Source organism: Pristiophorus japonicus, unplaced genomic scaffold (assembly GCF_044704955.1).
Source record: "Pristiophorus japonicus isolate sPriJap1 unplaced genomic scaffold, sPriJap1.hap1 HAP1_SCAFFOLD_701, whole genome shotgun sequence".
Taxonomy (NCBI): Eukaryota; Metazoa; Chordata; class Chondrichthyes; family Pristiophoridae; genus Pristiophorus; species Pristiophorus japonicus.
Window position 1 is genome coordinate 177,969 of NW_027254615.1, and position 25,828 is coordinate 203,796.

The window sequence follows — 25,828 nt, forward strand, 5'->3', positions numbered from 1 at the left end:
GAGGGGAGCGGGAGCCCCTACGGGGAGAGGGGAGAGGGGAGCGGGAGCCCCGACGGGGAGAGGGGAGAGGGGAGAGGGGAGGGGGGAGAGGGGAGAGGGGAGAGGGAGCGGGGGAGAGGGGAGAGGGGAGCGGGAGCCCCTACGGGGAGAGGGGAGAGGGGAGAGGGGAGAGGGGAGCGGGGAGAGGGGAGAGGGGAGCGGGGAGAGGGGAGCGGGGGAGAGGGGAGAGGGGAGCGGGGAGAGGGGAGCGGGGAGAGGGGAGCGGGGAGAGGGGAGCGGGGCGGAGAGGGGGAGAGGGGAGCGGGAGCCCCTACGGGGAGAGGGGAGAGGGGAGAGGGGAGAGGGGAGAGGGGAGAGGGGAGAGGGGAGAGGGGAGCGGGGAGCGGGGAGCGGGGAGCGGGGAGCAGGAGCCCCTACGGGGAGAGGGGAGAGGGGAGCGGGAGCCCCTACGGGGAGAGGGGAGCGGGGGAGAGGGGAGCGGGGAGCGGGGAGAGGGGAGCGGGGAGCGGGGAGAGGGGAGCAGGAGCCCCTACGGGGAGAGGGGAGCGGGGAGAGGGGAGCGGGGAGCAGGAGCCCCTACGGGGAGAGGGGAGAGGGGAGAGGGGAGCGGGAGCCCCTACGGGGAGAGGGGAGCGGGGAGAGGGGAGCGGGGAGCGGGGAGAGGGGAGCAGGAGCCCTACGGGGAGAGGGGAGCGGGGAGAGGGGAGCGGGGAGAGGGGAGAGGGGAGAGGGGAGCCCTACGGGGAGAGGGGAGAGGGGAGAGGGGAGAGGGGAGAGGGGAGAGGGGAGAGGGGAGAGGGGAGCGGGGAGCGGGGAGACCCTACGGGGAGAGGGGAGAGGGGAGCGGGGAGAGGGGAGAGGGGAGAGGGAGAGGGGGGAGGGGGGAGAGGGGAGCGGGGAGCGGGGAGACCCTACGGACTCACCTTGATGGAGATGACAAAGTGCCCGCCCACTTTGAGGAAGTGGTGAGCATTGAGAGCCACGATCCTTCCCTGGTCCGGCTGGGCCACGTCGGCAAAGATCACATCCACCATTCCTGGGGATACAAGGGGAGCTGGTCAGTACACGGGGGGGGGCAGCCATACAACTGTTTTTGTTAAAGACAATAATGATGAAGTTCCCCCTGATTAAAGGAGGGGTCACACTCCCAAAAAAAACCGGTGTGTCCCCTTGTTGTTTGCGAGGGCAATGAAACAAATTATACCAGTGTCCCCCTGGAGAAAAGGACAGTGGGCACTGGAACCGGCAAATTAAACCAGTTAACCTTTAGACATAAAATCAAGTTAAGATTGTGTTGCCGGGGGTGATGATGCACTCCAGTCCCTCCGGCGCCCACCTCTCGCGGAAGGCCGCGAGCGTACCAGTGGACACCGCGTGCTCCATCTCCAGGGACACCCTGGCTCAGGATGTAACCGCGGGAGAGAGGCAGGCAGTGGGTCTGAACGGCCCCCTCGACCACCCGCTGCCTGGAACGGCCGATGGCTCCCCTTGGCCGTGCCCAGGAGCAGCCCCACGAGGAGGCCCTCGGACCTACCCGCTCCCCTCCGCACAGGGGGCCCGAAGGTCAGGAGCGTGGGACTGAAGTGCAGCCAGAATTTCAGGAGCAGCCCCTTCGAATACTGGAACAGGGGGCCGCAACCTCACAGATTCCAGAAAAACGTGCAACACGGACTCCTCCAGACCGCAGAAATTGCAGGCGGCCTGGGAGCCCATGAACCCACTTCAAAACTGACTGCACGGGACTGCTCCGTGGAACACCCCCCACAAAGCCCTGGTTAGCCCAACACCTGGAGCAATTGTGGGCACCACACTGCAGGGATATATTGGCGCAGGTTTACCGGAATGATACCCGCGCTCCCAAGGGTTAGATCATCAGAAACAGGAGCAGGAGTCGGCCATTCGGCCCCTCGAGCCTGCTCCGCCATTTAATACCATCATGGCTGATCCCATCATGGACTCAGCTCCACTTCCCCGCCCGCTCCCCATAACCCTTCACTCCCTTATCGCTCAAACATCTGTCTATCTCCACCTTAAATATATTCAATGTCCCGGTCTCCACAGCTCTCTGGGGCAGAGAATTCCACAGATTTACAACCCTCTGAGAGAAGAAATTCCAAAAGGTGGGCAGAGGAAACGTTACAAGGGACCACCCTCAAAGCCTCCCTGATAAAGTGCAACATCCCCACCGACACCTGGGAGTCCCTGGGCCCAAAGACCAGTCCGCCCTAAGTGGAGGGAGTGCATCCGGGAGGGCGCTGAGCACCTCGAGTCTCGTCGCCGAGAGCGTGCAGAAACCAAGCGCAGGCAGCGGAAGGAGCGTGCGGCAAACCAGTCCCACCCACCCCTTCCCTCAACGTCTATCTGTCCCACCCTCCCCTTCCCTCAACGTCTATCTGTCCCACCCTCCCCTTCCCTCAACGTCTATCTGTCCCACCTGTGACAGGGACTGTGGTTCCCGTCTTGGGCTGTTCAGCCACCGAAGGCCTCGTGTTAAGAGTGGAAGCGAGTCTTCCTCGATTCCGAGGGACTGCCTCTGATGGTGATGCAGTGCTCCCTGTGTGCTCTAACCCAGGTATATGGAGATCACCTCTTGCCTCCCTGCTCCCGAACTACACGGGATACAAGGCCCAGAAACAGGCCGTTCGGCACAACCAGTCCATGCCGGCGTTTATGCCCCACTCGAGCCTCCTCCCGTCTTGCCCCATCTAAATCTATCGGCATAACCCTCTATTCCCTTCTCCCTCATATACTTGACCAGCCTCCCCGTAAATGTATCTCTGCTCCTCGCCTCGACTCCTCCCTGTGGGAGTGAGTCCCACATTCTCACCCCTCTCTGGGTAAAGAAGTTTCTCCTGAATTCCCCATTGGGTTTATTAGTGACTGTCGTATATTGATGGCCCCGAGTTCTGCTCTCTCACTCCCCCTCCACCCCTCCCCTGTATGAGGACTGGCCCAAACACGATTCACTCCGACAGAGAGAGAGAGAGAGAGACTGAAGCCTGGTCCCAGAGTCGAACATTTCCCCCCCCCCCCCCCGGGGTACCAGCCTTACCCAGGAGCATGCGGTATTTGTGGGGGTGTCGGGCGTCCTCGATGATGGGGATAATGTTGGTCCTCTTCTTGGCCACATTGATGAGGTCACGGCCGGATCGGTGAGAGAATTCTACCGCGTACACCAGGCCATCCTGTCCCAGCAGAGAGAGAGAGAGAGAGAGAGGTTAGATCACTAAACTGTACTACATACACCAGACCATCCTGTCCCAGCACAGAGAGAGAGAGAGAGAGAGAGAGAGGAGAGAGAGAGAGAGAGAGAGAGAGAGGAGAGAGAGAGGAGAGAGAGAGAGAGAGAGAGGTTAGATCACTAAGCTGTACTACATACACCAGACCATCCTGTCCCAGCACAGAGAGAGAGAGAGAGAGAGAGAGAGAGAGGTTAGATCACTAAACTGTACTACATACACCAGACCATCCTGTCCCAGCACAGAGAGAGAGAGAGAGAGAGAGAGAGAGCGTGAAAGAGAGGTTAGATCACTAAACTGTACTACATACACCAGACCGTCCTGTCCCAGCACAGAGAGAGAGAGAGAGAGAGAGCGAGAGAGAGAGGTTAGATCACTAAATTGTACTACATACACCAGACCGTCCTGTCCCAGCACAGAGAAAGAGAGAGGTTAGATCACTAAACTGTACTACATACACCAGACCATCCTGTCCCAGCACAGAGAGAGAGAGAGAGCGAGAGAGAGAGGTTAGATCACTAAATTGTACTACATACACCAGACCGTCCTGTCCCAGCAGAGAGAGAGAGAGAGAGAGAGAGAGGTTAGATCACTAAACTGTACTACATACACCAGACCGTCCTGTCCCAGCAGAGAGAGAGAGAGAGAGAGAGAGAGAGAGGTTAGATCACTAAACTGTACTACATACACCAGACCATTCTGTCCCAGCACAGAGAGAGAGAGAGAGAGAGAGAGAGGTTAGATCACTAAACTGTACTACATACACCAGACCGTCCTGTCCCAGCACAGAGAGGGAGAGAGAGAGAGAGAGAGGTTAGATCACTAAACTGTACTACATACACCAGACCGTCCTGTCCTAGCACAGAGAGAGAGAGAGGTTAGATCACTAAACTGTACTACGTATACCAGACCATCCTGTCCCAGCACAAAGAGAGAGAGAGAGGAGAGAGAGAGAGAGAGAGAGCGAGAGCGAGAGAGAGGTTAGATCACTAAACTGTACTACATACACCAGACCATCCTGTCCCAGCACAGAGAGAGAGAGAGAGAGAGAGAGAGGTTAGATCACTAAACTGTACTACATACACCAGACCATTCTGTCCCAGCACAGAGAGAGAGAGAGAGAGAGAGAGAGAGAGGTTAGATCACTAAACTGTACTACATACACCAGACCATCCTGTCCCAGCACAGAGAGAGAGAGAGAGAGAGAGAGAGGTTAGATCACTAAACTGTACTACATACACCAGACCGTCCTGTCCCAGCACAGAGAGAGAGAGAGAGGTTAGATCACTAAACTGTACTACATACACCAGACCATCCTGTCCCAGCACAAAGAGAGAGAGAGAGAGAGAGGTTAGATCACTAAACTGTACTACATACACCAGACCGTCCTGTCCCAGCACAGAGAGAGAGAGAGAGAGAGAGAGAGGTTAGATCACTAAACTGTACTACATACACCAGACCGTCCTGTCCTAGCACAGAGAGAGAGAGAGAGAGAGAGAGAGAGAGGTTAGATCACTAAACTGTACTACGTATACCAGACCATCCTGTCCCAGCACAAAGAGAGAGAGAGAGAGAGAGAGAGAGAGAGAGAGCGAGAGAGAGGTTAGATCACTAAACTGTACTACATACACCAGACCATCCTGTCCCAGCAGAGAGAGAGAGAGAGAGAGAGAGAGGTTAGATCACTAAACTGTACTACATACACCAGACCGTCCTGTCCTAGCACAGAGAGAGAGAGAGAGAGAGAGAGAGAGAGAGAGGTTAGATCACTAAACTGTACTACGTACACCAGACCATCCTGTCCCAGCACAGAGAGAGAGAGAGAGAGAGAGAGAGAGGTTAGATCACTAAACTGTACTACGTACACCAGACCGTCCTGTCCCAGCACAGAGAGAGAGAGAGAGAGAGAGAGGTTAGATCACTAAACTGTACTACATACACCAGACCGTCCTGTCCCAGCACAGAGAGAGAGAGAGGTTAGATCACTAAACTGTACTACATACACCAGACCATCCTGTCCCAGCACAGAGAGAGAGAGAGAGAGAGAGAGAGAGAGAGGTTAGATCACTAAACTGTACTACATACACCAGACCGTCCTGTCCCAGCACAGAGAGAGAGAGAGAGGTTAGATCACTAAACTGTACTACATACACCAGACCATCCTGTCCCAGCACAGAGAGAGAGAGAGAGAGAGAGAGACACACAGAAACATAGACAATAGGTGCAGGAGCAGGCCATTCGGCCCTTCGAGCCTGCACCACCATTCAATAAGATCATGGCTGATCATTCAACTTCAGTACCCACTTCCTGCTTTCTCGCCATACCCCTTGATCCCCCGAGTAGTAAGGACTTCATCGATAGAAACATAGAAAATAGACAGACAGTTCGACCCCAAAACCTTAAAAGCAAATCCTCAAACCCCCCCCAAACCCAGAACCCCCAAATCCAGACCCCCCCAAACCCCTGAAAAGGACCCCAAATCAGGCCCCAACACCCCCCCAGCAGACCCCAAAAGCTTAGCCGAGACCCTGAAACATCCCCCCCCACTCACCGGCCCCACGATGTCGGACACGTGAGATACAGTGGTGCCAGAAGCTGCTCCCAGGTACAGCACTTTGGCCCCCGGCTTGATGTGGATCTGGTCGATACCGCCGAGAATCGCAGCCGCCAGTTTGGACCGGAACGGGTTCCATGCCCGGTACTCAATCTTGGTCTCCGCCTCCTGCCAAAACACACACACACAAACCGTCAACTCCAGGGGCGTGACCCCAGCCCACACAGACCAAGCCAGCCGCCATCTTCAATCTCCTGGGGTGGGGGGGGATTGTCCTATGAGCAGAGATTGAGCAGACGAGGCCTGTATTCTCTAGAGTTTAGAAGAATGAGAGGGGGGTCTCTGAGACAGACATTCTGACAGGGTAGATGCAGGGAGGGTGTTTCCCCCCCCGGGGCTGGGGAGTCTAGAACCAGGGGTCTCACAGTCTCAGGATAAGGGCTCGGCCATTGAGGACTGAGATGAGGAGGAATTTCTTCACTCAGAGGGTGAGAATTCTCTGCCCCAGGGGGCTGTGGAGACTCAGTCGTTGAGTATATTCAAGGCCGAGATCGAGAGATTTTTGGATATTAAGGGAATCGCGGGATCGGGTGGGAAAGTGGAGTTGAGCTCGAAGATCAGCCGTGATCTCATTGGATGTTGGAGCAGGCTCGAGGGGCCGAATGGCCGACTCTTGCTCCCAATTCATCTGTTCCCACTTCCCCCCCAGACACCGGCTCAAGACACCCCCCTCCCCCCACCCCCAAGCCTCTATCCACTGGGGGCTGAATATTGGGGCCGCGACATTGGGCTCAGTTATTCTGGATCTCCACCCCCGGGTAATGGAGGACAACTCCACCAGGGGGCTGGACAAGTGGAAAGGCCTGTGCTGCCCACATGATCAGAAAAGGCCACTCAGCCCATCTGACAAAGAGCTACCCGGCCTCATCCCAGGGAGAAAACCTTTCCGCATCTCCCCACGAGACACACGTCCGGACGCCCCCACCACCACCAACCCCCCCCGCACACGGTTCTCAATAACCTCCAGCGAGTGACCCGCTGCCAACGGGAATGCTCTCGCTCTCTCCAAACCGCCCATCATCCTCATTCAGTCACCTCTCAACGGTCCCTGTTCCGGAGAGAGCAGTCCTTCTATCACAAGGCCGATACCAGAAACGCGAGGGTGAACAGGCTGGGTCTCTGAACGCAAGAAACAGGAGCAGGAGTGGGCCATACGGCCCCTCGAGCCTGCTCCGCCATTTAATACCATCATGGCTGATCCGATCATGGACTCAGCTCCACTTCCCCGCCCGCTCCCCATAACCCTTCACTCCCTTATCGCTCAAAAATCTGTCTATCTCCGCCTCAAATATATTCAATGTCCCAGCTTCCACAGCTCTCTGGGGCAGAGAATTCCACAGATTTACAACCCTCAGAGAGAAGAAATTCCTCCTCATCTCAGTTTTAAATGGGCGGCCCCTTATTCTGAAACTATGCTCCTAGTTTGAGATTCCCCTATATTCTTTCTGCATCCATCCTGGTAAATCTCCTCTGTACCCTCTCCAGTGCAACATCCTGGTAAATCTCCTCTGTACCCTCTCCAGTGCAACATCCTGGTAAATCTCCTCTGTACCCTCTCCAGTGCAACATCCTGGTAAATCTCCTCTGTACCCTCTCCAGTGCAACATCCTGGTAAATCTCCTCTGTACCCTCTCCAGTGCAACATCCTGGTAAATCTCCTCTGCACCCTCTCCAGTGCAACATCCTGGTAAATCTCCTCTGTACCCTCTCCAGTGCAATCACATCCTTCCTGTAATGTGGTGACCAGAACTGCACGCAGTACTCCAGCTGTGGCCTAACCAGTGTTTTATACAGTTCAAGCATAACCTCCCTGCACTTGTATTCCATGCCTCGGCTAATAAAGGCAAGTATTCCGTTTGCCTTCTTAACCACCTTATCCACCTGGCCTGCTACCTTCAGAGATCTGTGGACCTGCACTCCACGGTCCCTTTGTTCCTCTACACCTCTCAGTGTCCGACCATTTAATGTGTAGAGTGTTTGAAGACCAGACCCTCAAATCCACCACCAGCTCATGGTCTACAGGGCTGTAGTGATACCCGCCCTCCTGTATGGCTCAGAGACATGGACCATGTACAGTAGGTACCTCACCCCCAGCTCATGGTCTACAGGGCTGTAGTGATACCCGCCCTCCTGTATGGCTCAGAGACATGGACCATGTACAGTAGGTACCTCACCCCCAGCTCATGGTCTACAGGGCTGTAGTGATACCCGCCCTCCTGTATGGCTCAGAGACATGGACCATGTACAGTAGGTACCTCACCCCCAGCTCATGGTCTACAGGGCTGTAGTGATACCCGCCCTCCTGTATGGCTCAGAGACATGGACCATGTACAGTAGGTACCTCACCCCCAGCTCATGGTCTACAGGGCTGGAGTGATACCCGCCCTCCTGTATGGCTCAGAGACATGGACCATGTACAGTAGACACCTCAAGTCGCTGGAGAAATACCACCAACGCTGTCTCCGCAAGATCCTGCAAATCCCCCGGGAGGACAGACGCACCAACGTTAGCGTCCTCGACCAGGCCAACATCCCCAGCATCGAAGCACTGACCACACTCGACCAGCTCCGCTGGGCAGGGCCACATTGTCCGCATGTCCCCCAGACACGAGACTCCCCAAAGCAAGCGCTCTACTCGGAACTCCTTCACGGGCAAACGGGCCAAAGGTGGGCAGAGGAAACGTTACAAGGGACCACCCTCAAAGCCTCCCTGATAAAGTGCAACATCCCCACCGACACCTGGGAGTCCCCGGCCCAAAGACCAGTCCGCCCTAAGTGGAGGGAGTGCATCCGGGAGGGCGCTGAGCACCTCGAGTCTCGCCGCCGAGAGCGTGCAGAAACCAAGCGCAGGCAGCGGAAGGAGCGTGCGGCAAACCAGTCCCACCCTCCCCTTCCCTCAACGTCTATCTGTCCCACCCTCCCCTTCCTTCAACGTCTATCTGTCCCACCCTCCCCTTCCCTCAACGTCTATCTGTCCCACCCTCCCCTTCCCTCAACGTCTATCTGTCCCACCCTCCCCTTCCCTCAACGTCTATCTGTCCCACCCTCCCCTTCCTTCAACGTCTATCTGTCCCACCCTCCCCTTCCCTCAACGTCTATCTGTCCCACCCTCCCCTTCCCTCAACGTCTATCTGTCCCACCCTCCCCTTCCTTCAACGTCTATCTGTCCCACCCTCCCCTTCCCTCAACGTCTATCTGTCCCACCCTCCCCTTCCTTCAACGTCTATCTGTCCCACCCTCCCCTTCCTTCAACGTCTATCTGTCCCACCCTCCCCTTCCCTCAACGTCTATCTGTCCCACCCTCCCCTTCCCTCAACGTCTATCTGTCCCACCCTCCCCTTCCCTCAACGTCTATCTGTCCCACCCTCCCCTTCCCTCAACGTCTATCTGTCCCACCCTCCCCTTCCCTCAACGTCTATCTGTCCCACCCTCCCCTTCCCTCAACGTCTATCTGTCCCACCCTCCCCTTCCCTCAACGTCTATCTGTCCCACCCTCCCCTTCCCTCAACGTCTATCTGTCCCACCTGTGACAGGGACTGTGGTTCCTGTATTGGGCTGTTCAGCCACCTCAGGACTCGTGTTAAGAGTGGAGGCAAGTCTTCCTCGATTCCGAGGGGCTGCCTACGATGACCAACTCACACCTCTCTGTCATGTCTGGTCCACCAAGCTCCCTCGCGTCGCTCGGTTCAGTGCCCCCCCTCGGACTCTCAACAATGACGAGTCCAGTCTCACCTCCACTCCGATCCTCTTCTCCCCGTACACAGATTCCCCGGGGACCATGTTTCTCGTCACCAACGCATCCTCCTTCCCGCGGCAGATGAAGACGCCTGGAGGAGAGAGAGCGCGAGAGAGAGGGGCAAGGGAGGGAGTCGGGTCAAAGGTTACAGCGAGCATCGCCCCCACACATTCCTACAACGCCAGTCACCCACCTCAGTACGTCCCGAACCCCTTCACACCCAACAGAACACCTTTTTCTGAAGCACCGACGCGGTTATAATTGTTGTAGCAAACGCGGCGGTTACTTCTCAAACACTGCAAGTTCCCCAAAACACGGACAACCTGCAGGATATCAGAATCATCGCTCCCACACTTACAGCCGGCATTTGTATCTTCCCTCATCCCATCACTATCCCACACCGTTACCTCTTTGGTCATTTCATCTCCTGATTTCACCCAATCACACACCTTCCCTGTTGGTCTTTCCCCATCTCCCCACCTCCCGCCCATCCCCGATTCCCTGCCCCTGTACCCACTTAAAAACTGTTAAATATCTCATTTCACCCAGTACTGCCCCTCCGACAGTGCGGCACTCCCTCAGTACTGCCCCTCCGACAGTGCGGGGCTCCCTCAGTACTGACCCCTCCGACGCTCCCTCAGTACTGCCCCCTCTGACAGCGCAGTACGGCGCTCCCTCAGTACTGACCCCTCCGACACCCCCTCAGTACTGCCCCTCCGACGCTCCCTCAGTACTGCCCCCTCTGACACTCCCTCAGTACTGACCCCTCCGACACTCCCTCAGTACTGCCCCCTCTGACAGCGCAGTACGGCGCTCCCTCAGTACTGCCCCTCCGACGCTCCCTCAGTACTGCCCCCTCTGACACTCCCTCAGTACTGCCCCTCCGACGCTCCCTCAGTACTGCCCCTCCGACGCTCCCTCAGTACTGCCCCCTCTGACAGCGCACCCTCAGTACTACCCCCTCCGACACTCCCTCAGTACTGCCCCCTCCGACACTCCCTCAGTACTGCCCCTCCGACACTCCCTCAGTACTGCCCCTCCGACACTCCCTCAGTACTGCCCCCTCTGACACTCCCTCAGTACTGCCCCCTCTGACACTCCCTCAGTACTGCCCCCTCCGACACTCCCTCAGTACTGCCCCTCCGACACTCCCTCAGTACTGCCCCCTCCGACACTCCCTCAGTACTGCCCCCTCCGACACTCCCTCAGTAACAGTGCCACCCACCTTCGTGCCTGTGTGGTTCCACCGACACCTTGGCTCCGCCTCGGAAGCCGCCTCTCCCGCCTCCGCGGCCTCCTCTCCCGCCACCTCGGAATCCCCCGCGGCCTCCTCCACCGCGGAACCCCGGGGACCGGAAACTGCTGCCTCCGCCTGTCGACAGGGAGCAACGGGAGTCAGCGAGCAGGAGCGATCGCGTGTCGCGCTGACCGAGCATTCCGCCCGGCGACAGCAGCGATAGTCACACACACACACACACACCTCGCTTCACGTGTCACACTCCCGGCCATCGGGAGACGCAGACACCCAGCGCGGTGGGGTCTCCAGCCGAGGGAACCACCGAGGGTCACGTCACCAAAGACCACCTTCTGCCCAGAGCCTTCAAACGTTTATCACCAAGGGCAGACATTGGCGACGAGGACCAACACCGCCTCCAGTGTTCGAAGACCAGGCCCTCAAATCCACCACCCAGCTCATGGTCTACAGGGCTGTAGTGATACCCGCCCTCCTGTGTGGCTCAGAGACATGGACCATGTACAGTAGGTATCTCACCCCCAGCTCATGGTCTACAGGGCTGTAGTGATACCCGCCCTCCTGTGTGGCTCAGAGACATGGACCATGTACAGTAGGTACCTCACCCCCAGCTCATGGTCTACAGGGCTGTAGTGATACCCACCCTCCTGTATGGCTCAGAGACATGGACCGTGTACAGTAGGTACCTCACCCCCAGCTCATGGTCTACAGGGCTGTAGTGATACCCGCCCTCCTGTATGGCTCAGAGACACGGACCATGTACAGTAGATACCTCAAGTCGCTGGAGAAATACCACCAACGCTGTCTCCGCAAGATCCTACAAATCCCCCGGGAGGACAGACGCACCAACGTTAGCGTCCTCGACCAGGCCCAACATCCCCAGCATCGAAGCACTGACCACACTCGACCAGCTCCACTGGGCAGGGCCACATTGTCCGCATGTCCCCCAGACACGAGACTCCCCAAAGCAAGCGCTCTACTCGGAACTCCTTCACGGGCAAACGAGCCAAAGGTGGGCAGAGGAAATGTTACAAGGGACCACCCTCAAAGCCTCCCTGATAAAGTGCAACATCCCCACCGACACCTGGGAGTCCCTGGGCCCAAAGACCAGTCCGCCCTAAGTGGAGGGAGTGCATCCGGGAGGGCGCTGAGCACCTCGAGTCTCGTCGCCGAGAGCGTGCAGAAACCAAGCGCAGGCAGCGGAAGGAGCGTGCGGCAAACCAGTCCCACCCTCCCCTTCCCTCAACGTCTGTCTGTCCCACCCTCCCCTTCCCTCAACGTCTATCTGTCCCACCCTCCCCTTCCCTCAACGTCTATCTGTCCCACCCTCCCCTTCCCTCAACGTTTATCTGTCCCACCCTCCCCTTCCCTCAACGTCTATCTGTCCCACCTGTGACAGGGACTGTGGCTCCCGTATTGGACTGTTCAGTCACCTCAGGACTCGTGTTAAGAGTGGAGGCAAGTCTTCCTCGATTCCGAGGGTCTGCCTATGATGATGATGTAATGTCATAAAACGTCTCAAGCAATTATCAAACACAGCTGGAGTACTGCGTGCAGTTCTGGTCATCACATTACAGGAAGGATGTGATTGCACTGGAGAGGGTACAGAGGAGATTTACCAGGATGTTGCACTGGAGAGGGTACAGAGGAGATTTACCAGGATGTTGCACTGGAGTGGGTACAGAGGGGATTTACCAGGATGTTGCACTGGAGAGGGTACAGAGGAGATTTACCAGGATGTGATTGCACTGGAGAGGGTACAGAGGAGATTTACCAGGATGTTGCACTGGAGAGGGTACAGAGGAGATTTACCAGGATGTTGCACTGGAGTGGGTACAGAGGAGATTTACCAGGATGTTGCACTGGAGAGGGTACAGAGGAGATTTACCAGGATGTTGCACTGGAGAGGGTACAGAGGAGATTTACCAGGATGTTGCACTGGAGAGGGTACAGAGGAGATTTACCAGGATGTTGCACTGGAGAGGGTACAGAGGAGATTTACCAGGATGTTGCACTGGAGAGGGTACAGAGGAGATTTACCAGGATGTTGCACTAGAGAGGGAGCAGAGGAGATTTACCAGGATGTTGCACTAGAGAGGGTGCAGAGGAGATTTACCAGGATGTTGCACTGGAGAGGGTACAGAGGAGATTTACCAGGATGTTGCACTGGAGAGGGTACAGAGGAGATTTACCAGGATGTTGCACTGGAGAGGGTACAGAGGAGATTTACCAGGATGTTGCCAGGACTGGAGAATTTTAGCGATGAGGAAAGATTGGATAGGCTGGGGTTGTTTACTTTGGAACAGAGGAGGCTGAGGGGAGACCTGATTGAGGTGTATAAAATGATGAGGGGCCTGGATAGAGTGGATAGGACGGACCTGTTTCCCTTGGCAGAGGGGTCAACAACCAGGGGGCGTGGATTGAAAGTAATTGGGGGGAGGTTTAGAGGGATTTGAGGGGAAATGTCTTCACCCAGAGGGTGGTGGGGGTCTGGGGGGGAACTCACTGCCTGAAAGGGGGGTAGAGGCAGAAACCCTCACCACATTTGGATGTACACTTGAAGTGCTGTAACCTGCAGGGCTACGGACCGAGAGCTGGAAAGTGGGATTAGGCTGGGTAGCTCTTGGTCGGCCGGGGCAACACGGACACGATGGGCCGAATGGCCTCCTTCCGCGCTGTAAACTTCTCTGATTCTATGCATTTTAACACTGAGCCACAGAAGGATATATTAGGGACCGGCAACCAAAAGCTGGGTCACAGAGGTGGGTTTTAAGAAGCATCTTAAAGGAGGAGAGAGAGGCGGAGAGGTTTAGGGAGGGAGTTCCAGAGCTTGGGACCCAGGCAACAGAAGGAACGGCCACCGATGGTGGAGCGATGGGAATCAGGGGATGGGCAAGAGGGCAGAATTGGAGGAGCGCAGAGATCTGGCAGGGGTGTAGGGGCTGGAGGAGGTTACAGAGATAGGGAGGGGTGTGGGGCTGGAGGAGGTTACAAAGATAGGGAGGGGTGTAGGGGCTGGAGGGGGTTACAGAGATAGGGAGGGGTGTAGGGGCTGGAGGGGGTTACAGAGATAGGGAGGGGTGTAGGGGCTGGAGGAGGTTACAGAGATAGGGAGGGATGTAGGGGCTGGAGGGGGTTACAGAGATAGGAAGGGGTGTAGGGGGTTACAGAGATAGGGAGGGGTGTAGGGGCTGGAGGGGGTTACAGAGATAGGGAGGGGTGTAGGGGCTGGAGGGGGTTACAGAGATAGGGAGGGGTGTAGGGGCTGGAGGAGGTTACAGAGATAGGGAGGGGTGTCGAGGCTGGAGGAGGTTACAGAGATAGGGAGGGGTGTAGGGGCTGGAGGGGGTTACAGAGATAGGGAGGGGTGTAGAGGCTGGAGGAGGTTACAGAGATAGGGAGGGGTGTAGGGGCTGGAGGGGGTTACAGAGATAGGGAGGGGTGTAGAGGCTGGAGGAGGTTACAGAGATAGGGAGGGGTGTAGGGGCTGGAGGAGGTTACAGAGATAGGGAGGGGTGTAGGGGCTGGAGGAGGTTACAGAGATAGGGAGGGGTGTAGGGGCTGGAGGAGGTTACAGAGATAGGGAGGGGTGTAGGGACTGGAGGGGGTTACAGGGATAGCGAGGGGTGTAGGGGCTGGAGGAGGTTACAGAGATAGGGAGGGGTGTAGGGACTGGAGGGGGTTACAGGGATAGCGAGGGGTGTAGGGACTGGAGGGGGTTACAGAGATAGGGAGGGGTGTAGGGGCTGGAGGAGGTTACAGAGATAGGGAGGGGTGTAGGGGCTGGAGGGGGTTACAGAGGTAGGGAGGGGTGTAGGGGCTGGAGGAGGTTACAGAGATAGGGAGGGGTGTAGGGGCTGGAGGGGGTTACAGAGATAGGGAGGGGTGTAGGGGCTGGAGGGGGTTACAGAGATAGGGAGGGGCGAGGAGGCCATGGAGAGATTTGTAAACAAAGATGAGAATTTTGAAATCGAGGCGTTGCTTAACCGGGAGCCAATGTAGGTCAGTGAGCACAGGGGGTGATGGGTGAGTGGGACTGGGTGTGAGTTAGGACACAGGGTCAGTGAGCACAGGGGGTGATGGGTGAGTGGGACTGGGTGTGAGTTAGGACACGGGGCAGTGAGCACAGGGGGTGATGGGTGAGTGGGACTCGGTGCGAGTTAGGACACGGGGCAGTGAGCACAGGGGGTGATGGGTGAGTGGGACTGGGTGAGAGTTAGGACACGGGGCAGTGAGCACAGGGGGTGATGGGTGAGTGGGACTCGGTGCGAGTTAGGACACGGGGCAGTGAGCACAGGGGGTGATGGGTGAGTGGGACTGGGTGTGAGTTAGGACACGGGGTCAGTGAGCACAGGGGGTGATGGGTGACTGGGACTGGGTGTGAGTTAGGACATGGGTCAGTGAGCACAGGGGGTGATGGGTGAGTGGGACTGGGTGTGAGTTAGGACACGGGGTCAGTGAGCACAGGGGGTGATGGGTGAGTGGGACTGGGTGTGAGTTAGGACACGGGGTCAGTGAGCACAGGGGGTGATGGGTGAGTGGGACTGGGTGTGAGTTAGGACACAGGGTCAGTGAGCACAGGGGGTGATGGGTGAGTGGGACTGGGTGTGAGTTAGGACACGGGGCAGTGAGCACAGGGGGTGATGGGTGAGTGGGACTCGGTGCGAGTTAGGACACGGGGCAGTGAGCACAGGGGGTGATGGGTGAGTGGGACTGGGTGAGAGTTAGGACACGGGGCAGTGAGCACAGGGGGTGATGGGTGAGTGGGACTCGGTGCGAGTTAGGACACGGGGCAGTGAGCACAGGGGGTGATGGGTGAGTGGGACTGGGTGTGAGTTAGGACACGGGGTCAGTGAGCACAGGGGGAGATGGGTGAGTGGGACTGGGTGTGAGTTAGGACACGGGGTCAGTGAGCACAGGGGGTGATGGGTGAGTGGGACTGGGTGTGAGTTAGGACACGGGTCAGTGAGCACAGGGGGTGATGGGTGAGTGGGACTGGGTGTGAGTTAGGACACGGGACAGTGAGCACAGGGGGTGATGGGTGAGTGGGACTGGGTGTGAGTTAGGACACGGGTCAGTGAGCACAGGGGGTGATGGGTGAGTGGGACTCGGTGTGAGTTAGGACACGGGGACAGTGAGCACAGGGGGTGATGGGTGAGTGGGACTGGGTGTGAGTTAGGACACGGGGCAGTGAGCGGGACTCGGAGCGAGTTAGGAGACGGGGGCAGCGGGGTTTTGGATGAGCGGATGGTTACGGAAGTGGGGGGGGATGGGGGGGGGAAAAGAGGTGGTGGGAGGCCGGCCAGGGGAATGCTGGGAGAGAGGATCTCGGGGTAACAAAAGCACGGACGGGCGAGAATTTCCGAAGGACGTCACGTCCAGTGTCAGACTCGACGGTGCTCAAGTCCTGGAACAGGGGATTTGGAGCCTAAGTCACCCCAGGGTACTTGTACAGAGGGACCTGGGGGTTACTTGTGCATGAAACACAAAAGGATAGTATGCAGGTACAGCAAGTGATCAGGAAGGCCAATGGTATCTTGGCCTTTATTGCAAAGGGGATGGAGTATAAAAGCAGGGAAGTCTTGCTCCAGTTATACAGGGTATTGGTGAGGCCACACCTGGAGTACTGCGTGCAGTTTTGGTTTCCGTATTTACGAAAGGATATACTTGCTTTGGAGGCAGTTCAGAGAAGGTTCACTCGGTTGATTCCGGGGATGAGGGGGTTGACTTATGAGGAAAGGTTGAGGAGGTTGGGCCTCTACTCATTGGAATTCAGAAGAATGAGAGGTGATCTTATCGAAACGTATCAGATTATGAGGGGGCTCGACAAGGTGGATGCAGAGAGGATGTTCCCACTGATGGGGGAGACTAGAACTAGGGGGCATGGTCTTAGAATAAGGGGCCGCCCATTTAAAACTGAGATGGAGGAATTTCTTCTCTCAGAGGGTTGTAAATCTGTGGAATTCGCTGCCTCAGAGAGTTGTGGAAGCCGGGACATTGAATATATTTAAGACAGAGATAGACAGTTTCTTAACCGATAAGGGGATAAGGGAGCGGGCGGGGAAGTGGAGCTGAGTCCATGATCGGATCAGCCATGGTGGTATTAAATGGCGGAGCAGGCTCGAGGGGCCGAATGGCCCACTCCTGCTCCTGTTTCTGATGGTCTTACGTCGGTGGTGAGTTTAAAAGGTGGTGAACGGGGGCAGGATTGGAGAGACGGGGAAATCAACGTTCGAACATCAGCCGGCGATTCCAATCCGGCATTAACCCCGCGACACCCAGCGAGTCAACGGCAACGCGCCCAACGCGCCGGAGATGTTGACCAGTGTGTGGGAGGGTGCGATGGGCGGCCGAGGGGGTGAGCACAGCTGAGAGTCGCGGAACAGCGAGCGAGGGGTGGGGGGGGGGGGGGAAGGGTATTAACTCCTGTAATCGGGCACCGCACGGACTGACTGCCTGTGGTCACAAGCTTCAAGAGCCACTCCACACCCCTCAGCCACACAGTCCCCGTGTGCTGAGAGCGAGAGCAATAAACACAGCATCTCCCCAACACTGCCCACAAACGTCTCACGGCCATCGAAGTATTGTCGCACCGAGAGAAACATGGTGGTACACCATGCACAGCAAGCTCCCACAAACAGCAACGTGACCATGACCCAGATCACCTGTTACAGGAGGAATACTGGCCCCAGGTCACCGCGGAGAACTCCCACTGCTTCTCCTCCTGGGATCTTTAACATCCACCCGAGAGGACAGTGCGGCACTCCCTCGGTACTGCCCCTCCGACACTCCCTCAGTACTGCCCCTCCGACAGTGCGGCACTCCCTCTGTACTGCCCCTCCGACAGTGCAGCACTCCCTCAGTAATGCCCCTCCGACACTCCCTCAGTACTGCCCCTCCGACAGTGCGGCACTGTCTCAGTACTGCCCCTCCGACAGTGCGGCACTCCCTCAGTACTGCCCCTCCGACACTCCCTCAGTACCGCCCCTCCGACAGTGCGGCACTCCCTCAGTACTGCCCCTCCGACAGTGCGGCACTCCCTCAGTACTGCCCCTCCGACAGTGCGGCGCTCCCTCAGTACTGCCCCTCAGACAGTGCGGCACTCCCTCAGTACTGCCCCTCCGACAGTGCGGCACTCCCTCAGTACTGCCCCTCCGACAGTGCAGCACTCCCTCAGTACTGCCCCTCCGACACTCCCTCAGTACCGCCCCTCCGACAGTGCGGCACTCCCTCAGTACTGCCCCGCCGACAGTGCGGTGCTCCCTCAGTACTGCCCCTCCGACACTCCCTCAGTACTGCCCCTCCGACAGTGCGGCACTCCCTCAGTACTGCCCCTCCGACACTCGCTCAGTACCTTACGGTGGAAGCAGATTCAATATTAACTTGCAGGAGGGGAATTGGAGAAATATTTAGCAGGGGACTGTGTGCAGGGTTGTGGGGGGCGGGGGGAGTAGGGGGACTGGGAACTATTGAATCGCTCGTTCACAGAGCAGCACAGTACGGGCTCGATGAGCTGAACGGCCTCCTGTCTCGTCGAATGAGACGATCACACGACCAGAGAGAGCGCGGAGTCCTGGAGCAACGGCAGACAACACCAGATGACAAACAGCATCGCTTACCTCGCCCGCCTCGAAATCCACCTCTCCCTCCACGATCGCCAAAGCCGCCTCTCCCGAAACCTCCTCCTCCTCCTCCTCTCCCTCCTCTCCCTCCGCGGTCCCCAAAACCGCCCCGTCCGCCTCGAGGAGAGAATCCTTCCAAACACAAACAAGAGTGGGGTGAGGAATAGCCCGAGAGAGCGGGGTAACACTGTGACTCGGTACAGCAAGCTCCCACACACAGCATTGTGAGAATGACCAACATCGGCTGTGGGGTTTGTTTAAAACACTGTTTGTTGAGGGATAAATATTGGCCCCAGGACACCGGGGAGGACTCCTGCTCCATGCCCCCTTCCCCTCTTCTTCCAAAATAGCGGCCGTAAGATCTTTTACATCCAGCTGAGAGAGAGCAGACCTCGGTTTAACGACTCGGCGCGTAAGACGGCCCCTCCAACAGTGCGGCACTATCTCAGCCAGGGCAGGTTACACCGAATCCTGCACTATCGGACTGTGAGGTGCATCACAAGAGAGCATGGTCCCCTTCACAGGGCCACCCCCCCCGACATAATCAAACACTCCCAGGGCAGGTACAGGGGGTTAGATACAGAGTAAAGCTCCCTCTACACTGTCCCATCAAACACTCCCAGGGCAGGTACAGGGGGTTAGATACAGAGTAAAGCTCCCTCTACACTGTCCCATCAAACACTCCCAGGGCAGGTACAGCACGGGGTTAGATACAGAGTAAAGCTCCCTCTACACTGTCCCATCAAACACTCCCAGGGTAGGTACAGGGGGTTAGATACAGAGTAAAGCTCCCTCTACACTGTCCCATCAAACACTCCCAGGGCAGGTACAGGGGGTTAGATACAGAGTAAAGCTCCCTCTACACTGTCCCATCAAACACTCCCAGGGCAGGTACAGCACGGGGTTAGATACAGAGTAAAGCTCCCTCTACACTGTCCCATCAAACACTCCCAGGGTAGGTACAGGGGGTTAGATACAGAGTAAAGCTCCCTCTACACTGTCCCATCAAACACTCCCAGGGCAGGTACAGGGGGTTAGATACAGAGTAAAGCTCCCTCTACACTGTCCCATCAAACACTCCCAGGGCAGGTACAGGGGGTTAGATACAGAGTAAAGCTCCCTCTACACTGTCCCATCAAACACTCCCAGGGTAGGTACAGGGGGTTAGATACAGAGTAAAGCTCCCTCTACACTGTCCCATCAAACACTCCCAGGGTAGGTACAGGGGGTTAGATACAGAGTAAAGCTCCCCCTGCACTGTCCCAGACACAGGGAACTTTAACACTGTGATACTCACCAGGCCTCATTGCTGCTGCTGACTGAATGAGAGGCTGGCTGCTGGCACACGTGCTTGTGTAATGGAGGCCCAGACTTCCGGGTCCTCCTTCTGCAGCGCCCGCTGCGGGATAGGAGGTGGAACTGCACCCTGTCCCCACACACACACTGCCCCCTGGGGGTGAGCAGGGGAACTGCACTCTGTCCCCACACACACACTCCCCCCTGGGGGTAGGAGGGGTAACTGCACCCTGTCCCCACACACACACTCCCCCCTGGGGGAGAGCAGGGGAACTGCACCCTGTCCCCACACACACACTCCCCCCTGGCGGAGAGCAGGGGAACTGCACCCTGTCCCCACACACACACTCCCCCCTGGGGGAGAGCAGGGGAACTGCACCCTTTCACCACATACACTGCCCCCTGGGGGTAGGAGGGGTAACTGCACCCTGTCCCCACACACACTGCCCCCTGGGGGATAGGAGGGAGAACTGCACCCTGTCCTCACACACACTGCCCCCTGGGGGTAGGAGGGGTAACTGCACCCTGTCCCCACACCCACACTGCCCCCTGGGAGTAGGAGGGGGGACTGCACCCTGTCCCCACACACACTGCCCCCTGGGGGTAGGAGGGGTAACTGCACCCTGTCTCCACACCCACACTGCCCCCTGGGGGTAGGAGGGGGGACTGCACCCTGTCCCCACACACACTGCCCCCTGGGGGTAGGAGGGGTAACTGCACCCTGTCTCCACACCCACACTGCCCCCTGGGGGTAGGAGGGGGGACTGCACCCTGTCCCCACACACACTGCCCCCTGGGGGTAGGAGGGGTAACTGCACCCTGTCTCCACACCCACACTGCCCCCTGGGGGTAGGAGGGGTAACTGCACCCTGTCCCCACACCCACACTGCCCCCTGGGGGTAGGAGGCGGGACTGCACCCTGTCCCCACGCACACTGCCCCCTGGGGGTAGGAGGGGTAACTGCACCCTGTCCCAACACACACACACACACACTGCCCCCTGGCGGATAGGAGGGGTAACTGCACCCTGTCCCAACACACACACACACTGCCCCCTGGCGGATAGGAGGGGTAACTGCACCCTGTCCCAACACACACACACACTGCCCCCTGGCGGATAGGAGGGGTAACTGCACCCTGTCTCACACGCACACTGCCCCCTGGGGGTAGGAGGGGTAACTGCACCCTGTCCCAACACACACACACTGCCCCCTGGCGGATAGGAGGGGTAACTGCACCCTGTCCCAACACACACACACACTGCCCCCTCGGGGATAGGAGGGGTAACTGCACCCTGTCCCACACACTCACACTGCCCCCTGGGGATAGGAGGGGGAACTGCACCCTGTCCCACACACTCACACTGCCCCCTGGGGATAGGAGGGGTAACTGCACCCTGTCCCACACACTCACACTGCCCCCTGGGGATAGGAGGGGTAACTGCACCCTATCCCCACACACACACACTGCCCCCCTGGCGGATAGGAGGCGGAACTGCACCCTGTCCCCACACACTCACACTGCCCCCTGGCGGATAGGAGGGGGAACTGCTGCCTGTCCCACACACTCACACTGCCCCCTGGCGGATAGGAGGGGGAACTGCACCCTGTCCCACACACACACACACTGCCCCCTCGGGGATAGGTGGGGTAACTGCACCCTGTCCCCACACTCACACTGCCCCCTGGCGGATAGGAGGGGGAACTGCTGCCTGTCCCACACACTCACACTGCCCCCTGGCGGATAGGAGGGGGAACTGCACCCTGTCCCAACACACACACACACTGCCCCCTCGGGGATAGGAGGGGGAACTGCACCCTGTCCCCACACACACTGCCCTCTGGGGGATAGGAGAGGGAACTGCACCCTGTCACCACACACACACACACACACACACTGCCCCCTGGCGGATAGGAGGGGGAACTGCACCCTGTCCCCACACCCACACTGCCCCCTGGAGGATAGGAGGGGGAACTGCACCCTGTCCCCACCCACACTGCCCCCTGGGAGAGAGCAGGGGAACTGCACCCTGTCTCCACACACACTGTCCCCTGGGGGGTAGGAGCGGGAATTGCACCATGTCTCCACAGACACTGCCCCCTGGGGGTAGGAGGGGGAATTGCACCCTGTCTCCACACACACTGCCCCCTGGGGGTAGGAGCGGGAATTGCACCATGTCTCCACAGACACTGCCCCCTGGGGGTAGGGGTGGGAATTGCACCCTGTCTCCACACACACTGCCCCCTGGTGGTAGGAGGGGGGACTGCACCCTGTCCCCACACACACTGCCCCCTGGGGGTAGGAGGGGACTGCACCCTGTCCCCACACACACTGCCCCCTGGGGGTAGGAGGGGGACTGCACCCTGTCCCCACACACACTGCCCCCTGGGGGTAGGAGCGGGAATTGCACCCTGTCTCCACACACACTGCCCCCTGGGGGTAGGAGCGGGAATTGCACCCTGTCTCCACACACACTGCCCCCTGGGGGTAGGAGGGGGACTGCACCCTGTCCCCACACACACTGCTCCCTGGGGGTAGGAGGGGGGACTGCACCCTGTCCCCACACACACTTCCCCCTGGGGGTAGGAGGGGAGACTGCACCCTGTCCCCACACACACTGCCCCCTGGGGGTAGGAGGGGGGACTGCACCCTGTCCCCACACACACTGCCCCCTGGGGGTAGGAGGGAGAACTGTCCAAATCAAAATAGATTTTTTTTTGTGGGTACACTTATGAACAAAATGGATTGATTTTGTTTCAAGTTCTGTTGTTCCGCAGAGGCTCAACAACAACCTCTATTTATACAGCACATTTAACTTAGTAAAATGCCCCAAGGTGCTTCACAGGAGCCGCTCGAGGGGTCCCGATCGCCTGGTCGGAGGGTCTCCTCGCTCACCTGGTCGCGGTCGGGGATAGAAGATCGGGTGAGGGAGTTGAGTCGATGCCGAGGAGGAGTTCGCCGAAGGTTGGAGCAGGTCCAGGTCCCGATCACCACCGCAGGAGGTCCGGTCGTTGGCGATGGTGTCGCTGTGCTCTGTACCTGTGGGTCGGAGGCTTTGTGCTCCCATTCCCGGCGGTTCAGCAAAATAGACACCAGCTCGTCCCAAACCCCACTGACCCCGTGTCCGAACTCACACCCAGTCCCACTCACCCATCACCCCCTGTGCTCACTGACCCCGTGTCCGAACTCACACCCAGTCCCACTCACCCATCACCCGCTGTGCCCCGTGTCCGAACTCACACCCAGTCCCACTCACCCATCACCCCCTGTGCTCACTGCCCCCGTGTCCTAACTCGCACCCAGTCCACTCACCCATCACCCCCTGTGCTCACTGTCCCCGTGTCCTAACTCACACCCAGTCCCACTTACCCATCACCCCCTGTGCTCACTGCCCCCGTGTCCTAACTCACACCCAGTCCCACTCACCCATCAACCCCTGTGCTCGCTGCCCCGTGTCCTAACTCGCACCGAGTCCCACTCACCCATCACCCCCTGTGCTCACTGACCCCGTGTCCTAACTCGCACCGAGTCCCACTCACCCATCACGCCCTGTGCTCACTGCCCCGTGTCCTAACTCGCACCCAGTCCCACTCACCCATCACCCCCTGTGCTCACTGTCCCCGTGTCCTAACTCACACCCAGTCCCACTCACCCATCACCCTCTGTGCTCACTGCCCCGTGTCCTAACTCACACCCAGTCCCACTCACCCATCACCCCCTGTGCTCACTGACCCGTGTCCTAACTCACACCCAGTCCCACTCACCCATCACCCCCTGTGCTCACTGCCCTGTGTCCTAACTCGCACCCAGTCCCACTCACCCATCACCCCCTGTGCTCACTGTCCCCGTGTCCTAACTCACACCCAGTCCCACTCACCCATCACCCTCTGTGCTCACTGCCCCGTGTCCTAACTCGCACCCAGTCCCACTCACCCATCACCCCCTGTGCTCACTGTCCCCGTGTCCTAACTCACACCCAGTCCCACTCACCCATCACCCTCTGTGCTCACTGCCCCGTGTCCTAACTCACACCCAGTCCCACTCACCCATCACCCCCTGTGCTCACTGCCCCGTGTCCTAACTCACACCCAGTCCCACTCACCCATCACCCCCTGTGCCCCGTGTCCTAACTCACACCCAGTCCCACTCACCCATCACCCCCTGTGCTCACTGCCCCGTGTCCTAACTCACACCCAGTCCCACTCACCCATCACCCACTGTGCTCACTGACTTACACTGGCTCCCAGTCCGGCAACACCTCGATTTTAAAATTCTCATCCTCGTTTACAAATCTCTCCATGGCCTCCTCGCCCCCTCCCTATCTCTGTAACCTCCTCCAGCCCCTACACCCCTCCCTATCTCTGTAACCTCCTCCAGCCCCTACACCCCTCCCTATCTCTGTAACCCCCTCCAGCCCCCTACACCCCTCCCTATCTCTGTAACCCCCTCCAGCCCCTACACCCTCCCTATCTCTGTAACCTCCTCCAGCCCCTACACCCCTCCCTATCTCTGTAACCTCCTCCAGCTCCTACACCCCTCCCTATCTCTGTAACTCCTCCAGCCCCTACAACCCTCCCAGATCTCTGCACTCCTCCAATTCTGCCCTCCTGGCCATCCCTGATTATAATCGCTCCACCATCGGTGGCCGTGCCTTCTGTTGCCTGGGCCCCAAGCTCGGGAACTCCCTCCCTAAACCTCTCCGCCTCTCTCTCCTCCTTCAAGATGCTCCTTAAAACCCACCTCTGTGACCCAGCTTTTGGTCGCCTGTCCCTAATGTCTCATTATGTGGCTCGATGTCAAATTGTGCCTGATAATCGTTCCTACGAAACGACTTGGGACATTTTATTGCATTAAAGGCGTCCTATCGATACTTTGTTGTAAATACTTTCAAACTTTTTCAGCGAGAAGCTGATTAAAGTCTTCAAGGGAAAGGACATCATTGTAACCAACAGAATCCATCACCTTTCGAGGGATCAGGAAGCTGATATATATTGTTTGTATCGAGGACTCACTGCTGGATTAAACACCCTGGGCTGGAACAACACACATTTCCATCCCTTGTATCAAATGTCACTTCAAAGGCATTACTGCTTTGAAATTGTATTTTGATTGCAAAGTCGGTTAAAAAAAAGTCAGTGTAACACGCATCCAGTTTTCAACTTTACAGGAACAGGAGGAGGCCCATTCAGCCCCTCGAGCCTGTTACACAGGAACAGGAGGAGGCCCATTCAGCCCCTCGAGCCTGTTACACAAGAACAGGAGGAGGCCCATTCAGCCCCTCGAGCCTGTTACACAGGAACAGGAGGAGGCCCATTCAGCCCCTCGAGCCTGTTACACAGGAACAGGAGGAGGCCCATTCAGCCCCTCGAGCCTGTTACACAGGAACAGGAGGAGGCCCATTCAGCCCCTCGAGTGTGTTACACAGGAACAGGAGGAGGCCCATTCAGCCCCTCGAGCCTGTTACACAGGAACAGGAGGAGGCCCATTCAGCCCCTCGAGCCTGTTACACAGGAACAGGAGGAGGCCCATTCAGCCCCTCGAGCCTGTTACACAGGAACAGGAGGAGGCCCATTCAGCCCCTCGAGCCTGTTACACAGGAACAGGAGGAGGCCCATTAAGCCCCTCGAGCCTGTTACACAGGAACAGGAGGAGGCCCATTCGGCCCCTCGAGCCTGTAACACAGGAACAGGAGGAGGCCCATTCGGTCCCTCGAGCCTGTTACACAGGAACAGGAGGAGGCCCATTCAGCCCCTCGAGCCTGTTACACAGGAACAGGAGGAGGCCCATTCAGCCCCTCGAGCCTGTTACACAGGAACAGGAGGAGGCTCATTCAGCCCCTCGAGCCTGGTACACAGGAACAGGAGGAGGCCCATTCAGTCCCTCGAGCCTGTTACACAGGAACAGGAGGAGGCCCATTCAGCCCCTCGGGCCTGTTACACAGGAACAGGAGGAGGACCATTCAGCTCCTCGAGCCTGTTACACAGGAACAGGAGGAGGCCCATTTAGCCCCTCGGGCCTGTTACACAGGAACAGGAGGAGGACCATTCAGTCCCTCGAGCCTGTTACACAGG

At 57.9% G+C, this 25,828-nt stretch overlaps 1 protein-coding gene across 1 annotated transcript in view; it reads right to left on the bottom strand.

Annotated features, from left to right (window-relative positions):
• Positions 1-19,853, bottom strand: part of fbl (fibrillarin) — a 24,726-nt gene extending 4,873 nt beyond the window's left edge. Inside the window, exons 1-7 of the mRNA XM_070874171.1 lie at positions 19,760-19,853; positions 18,460-18,594; positions 10,814-10,960; positions 9,585-9,679; positions 5,791-5,961; positions 3,053-3,185; positions 924-1,036 (exon numbers count right to left, since the gene is read on the bottom strand). Coding sequence (XP_070730272.1) covers positions 924-1,036; positions 3,053-3,185; positions 5,791-5,961; positions 9,585-9,679; positions 10,814-10,960; positions 18,460-18,594; positions 19,760-19,769 — 804 coding nt within the window. The 5' untranslated portion in view covers positions 19,770-19,853. The remainder of the gene's footprint in view (positions 1-923; positions 1,037-3,052; positions 3,186-5,790; positions 5,962-9,584; positions 9,680-10,813; positions 10,961-18,459; positions 18,595-19,759) is intronic.
• Positions 19,854-25,828: the final 5,975 nt, after the last annotated feature.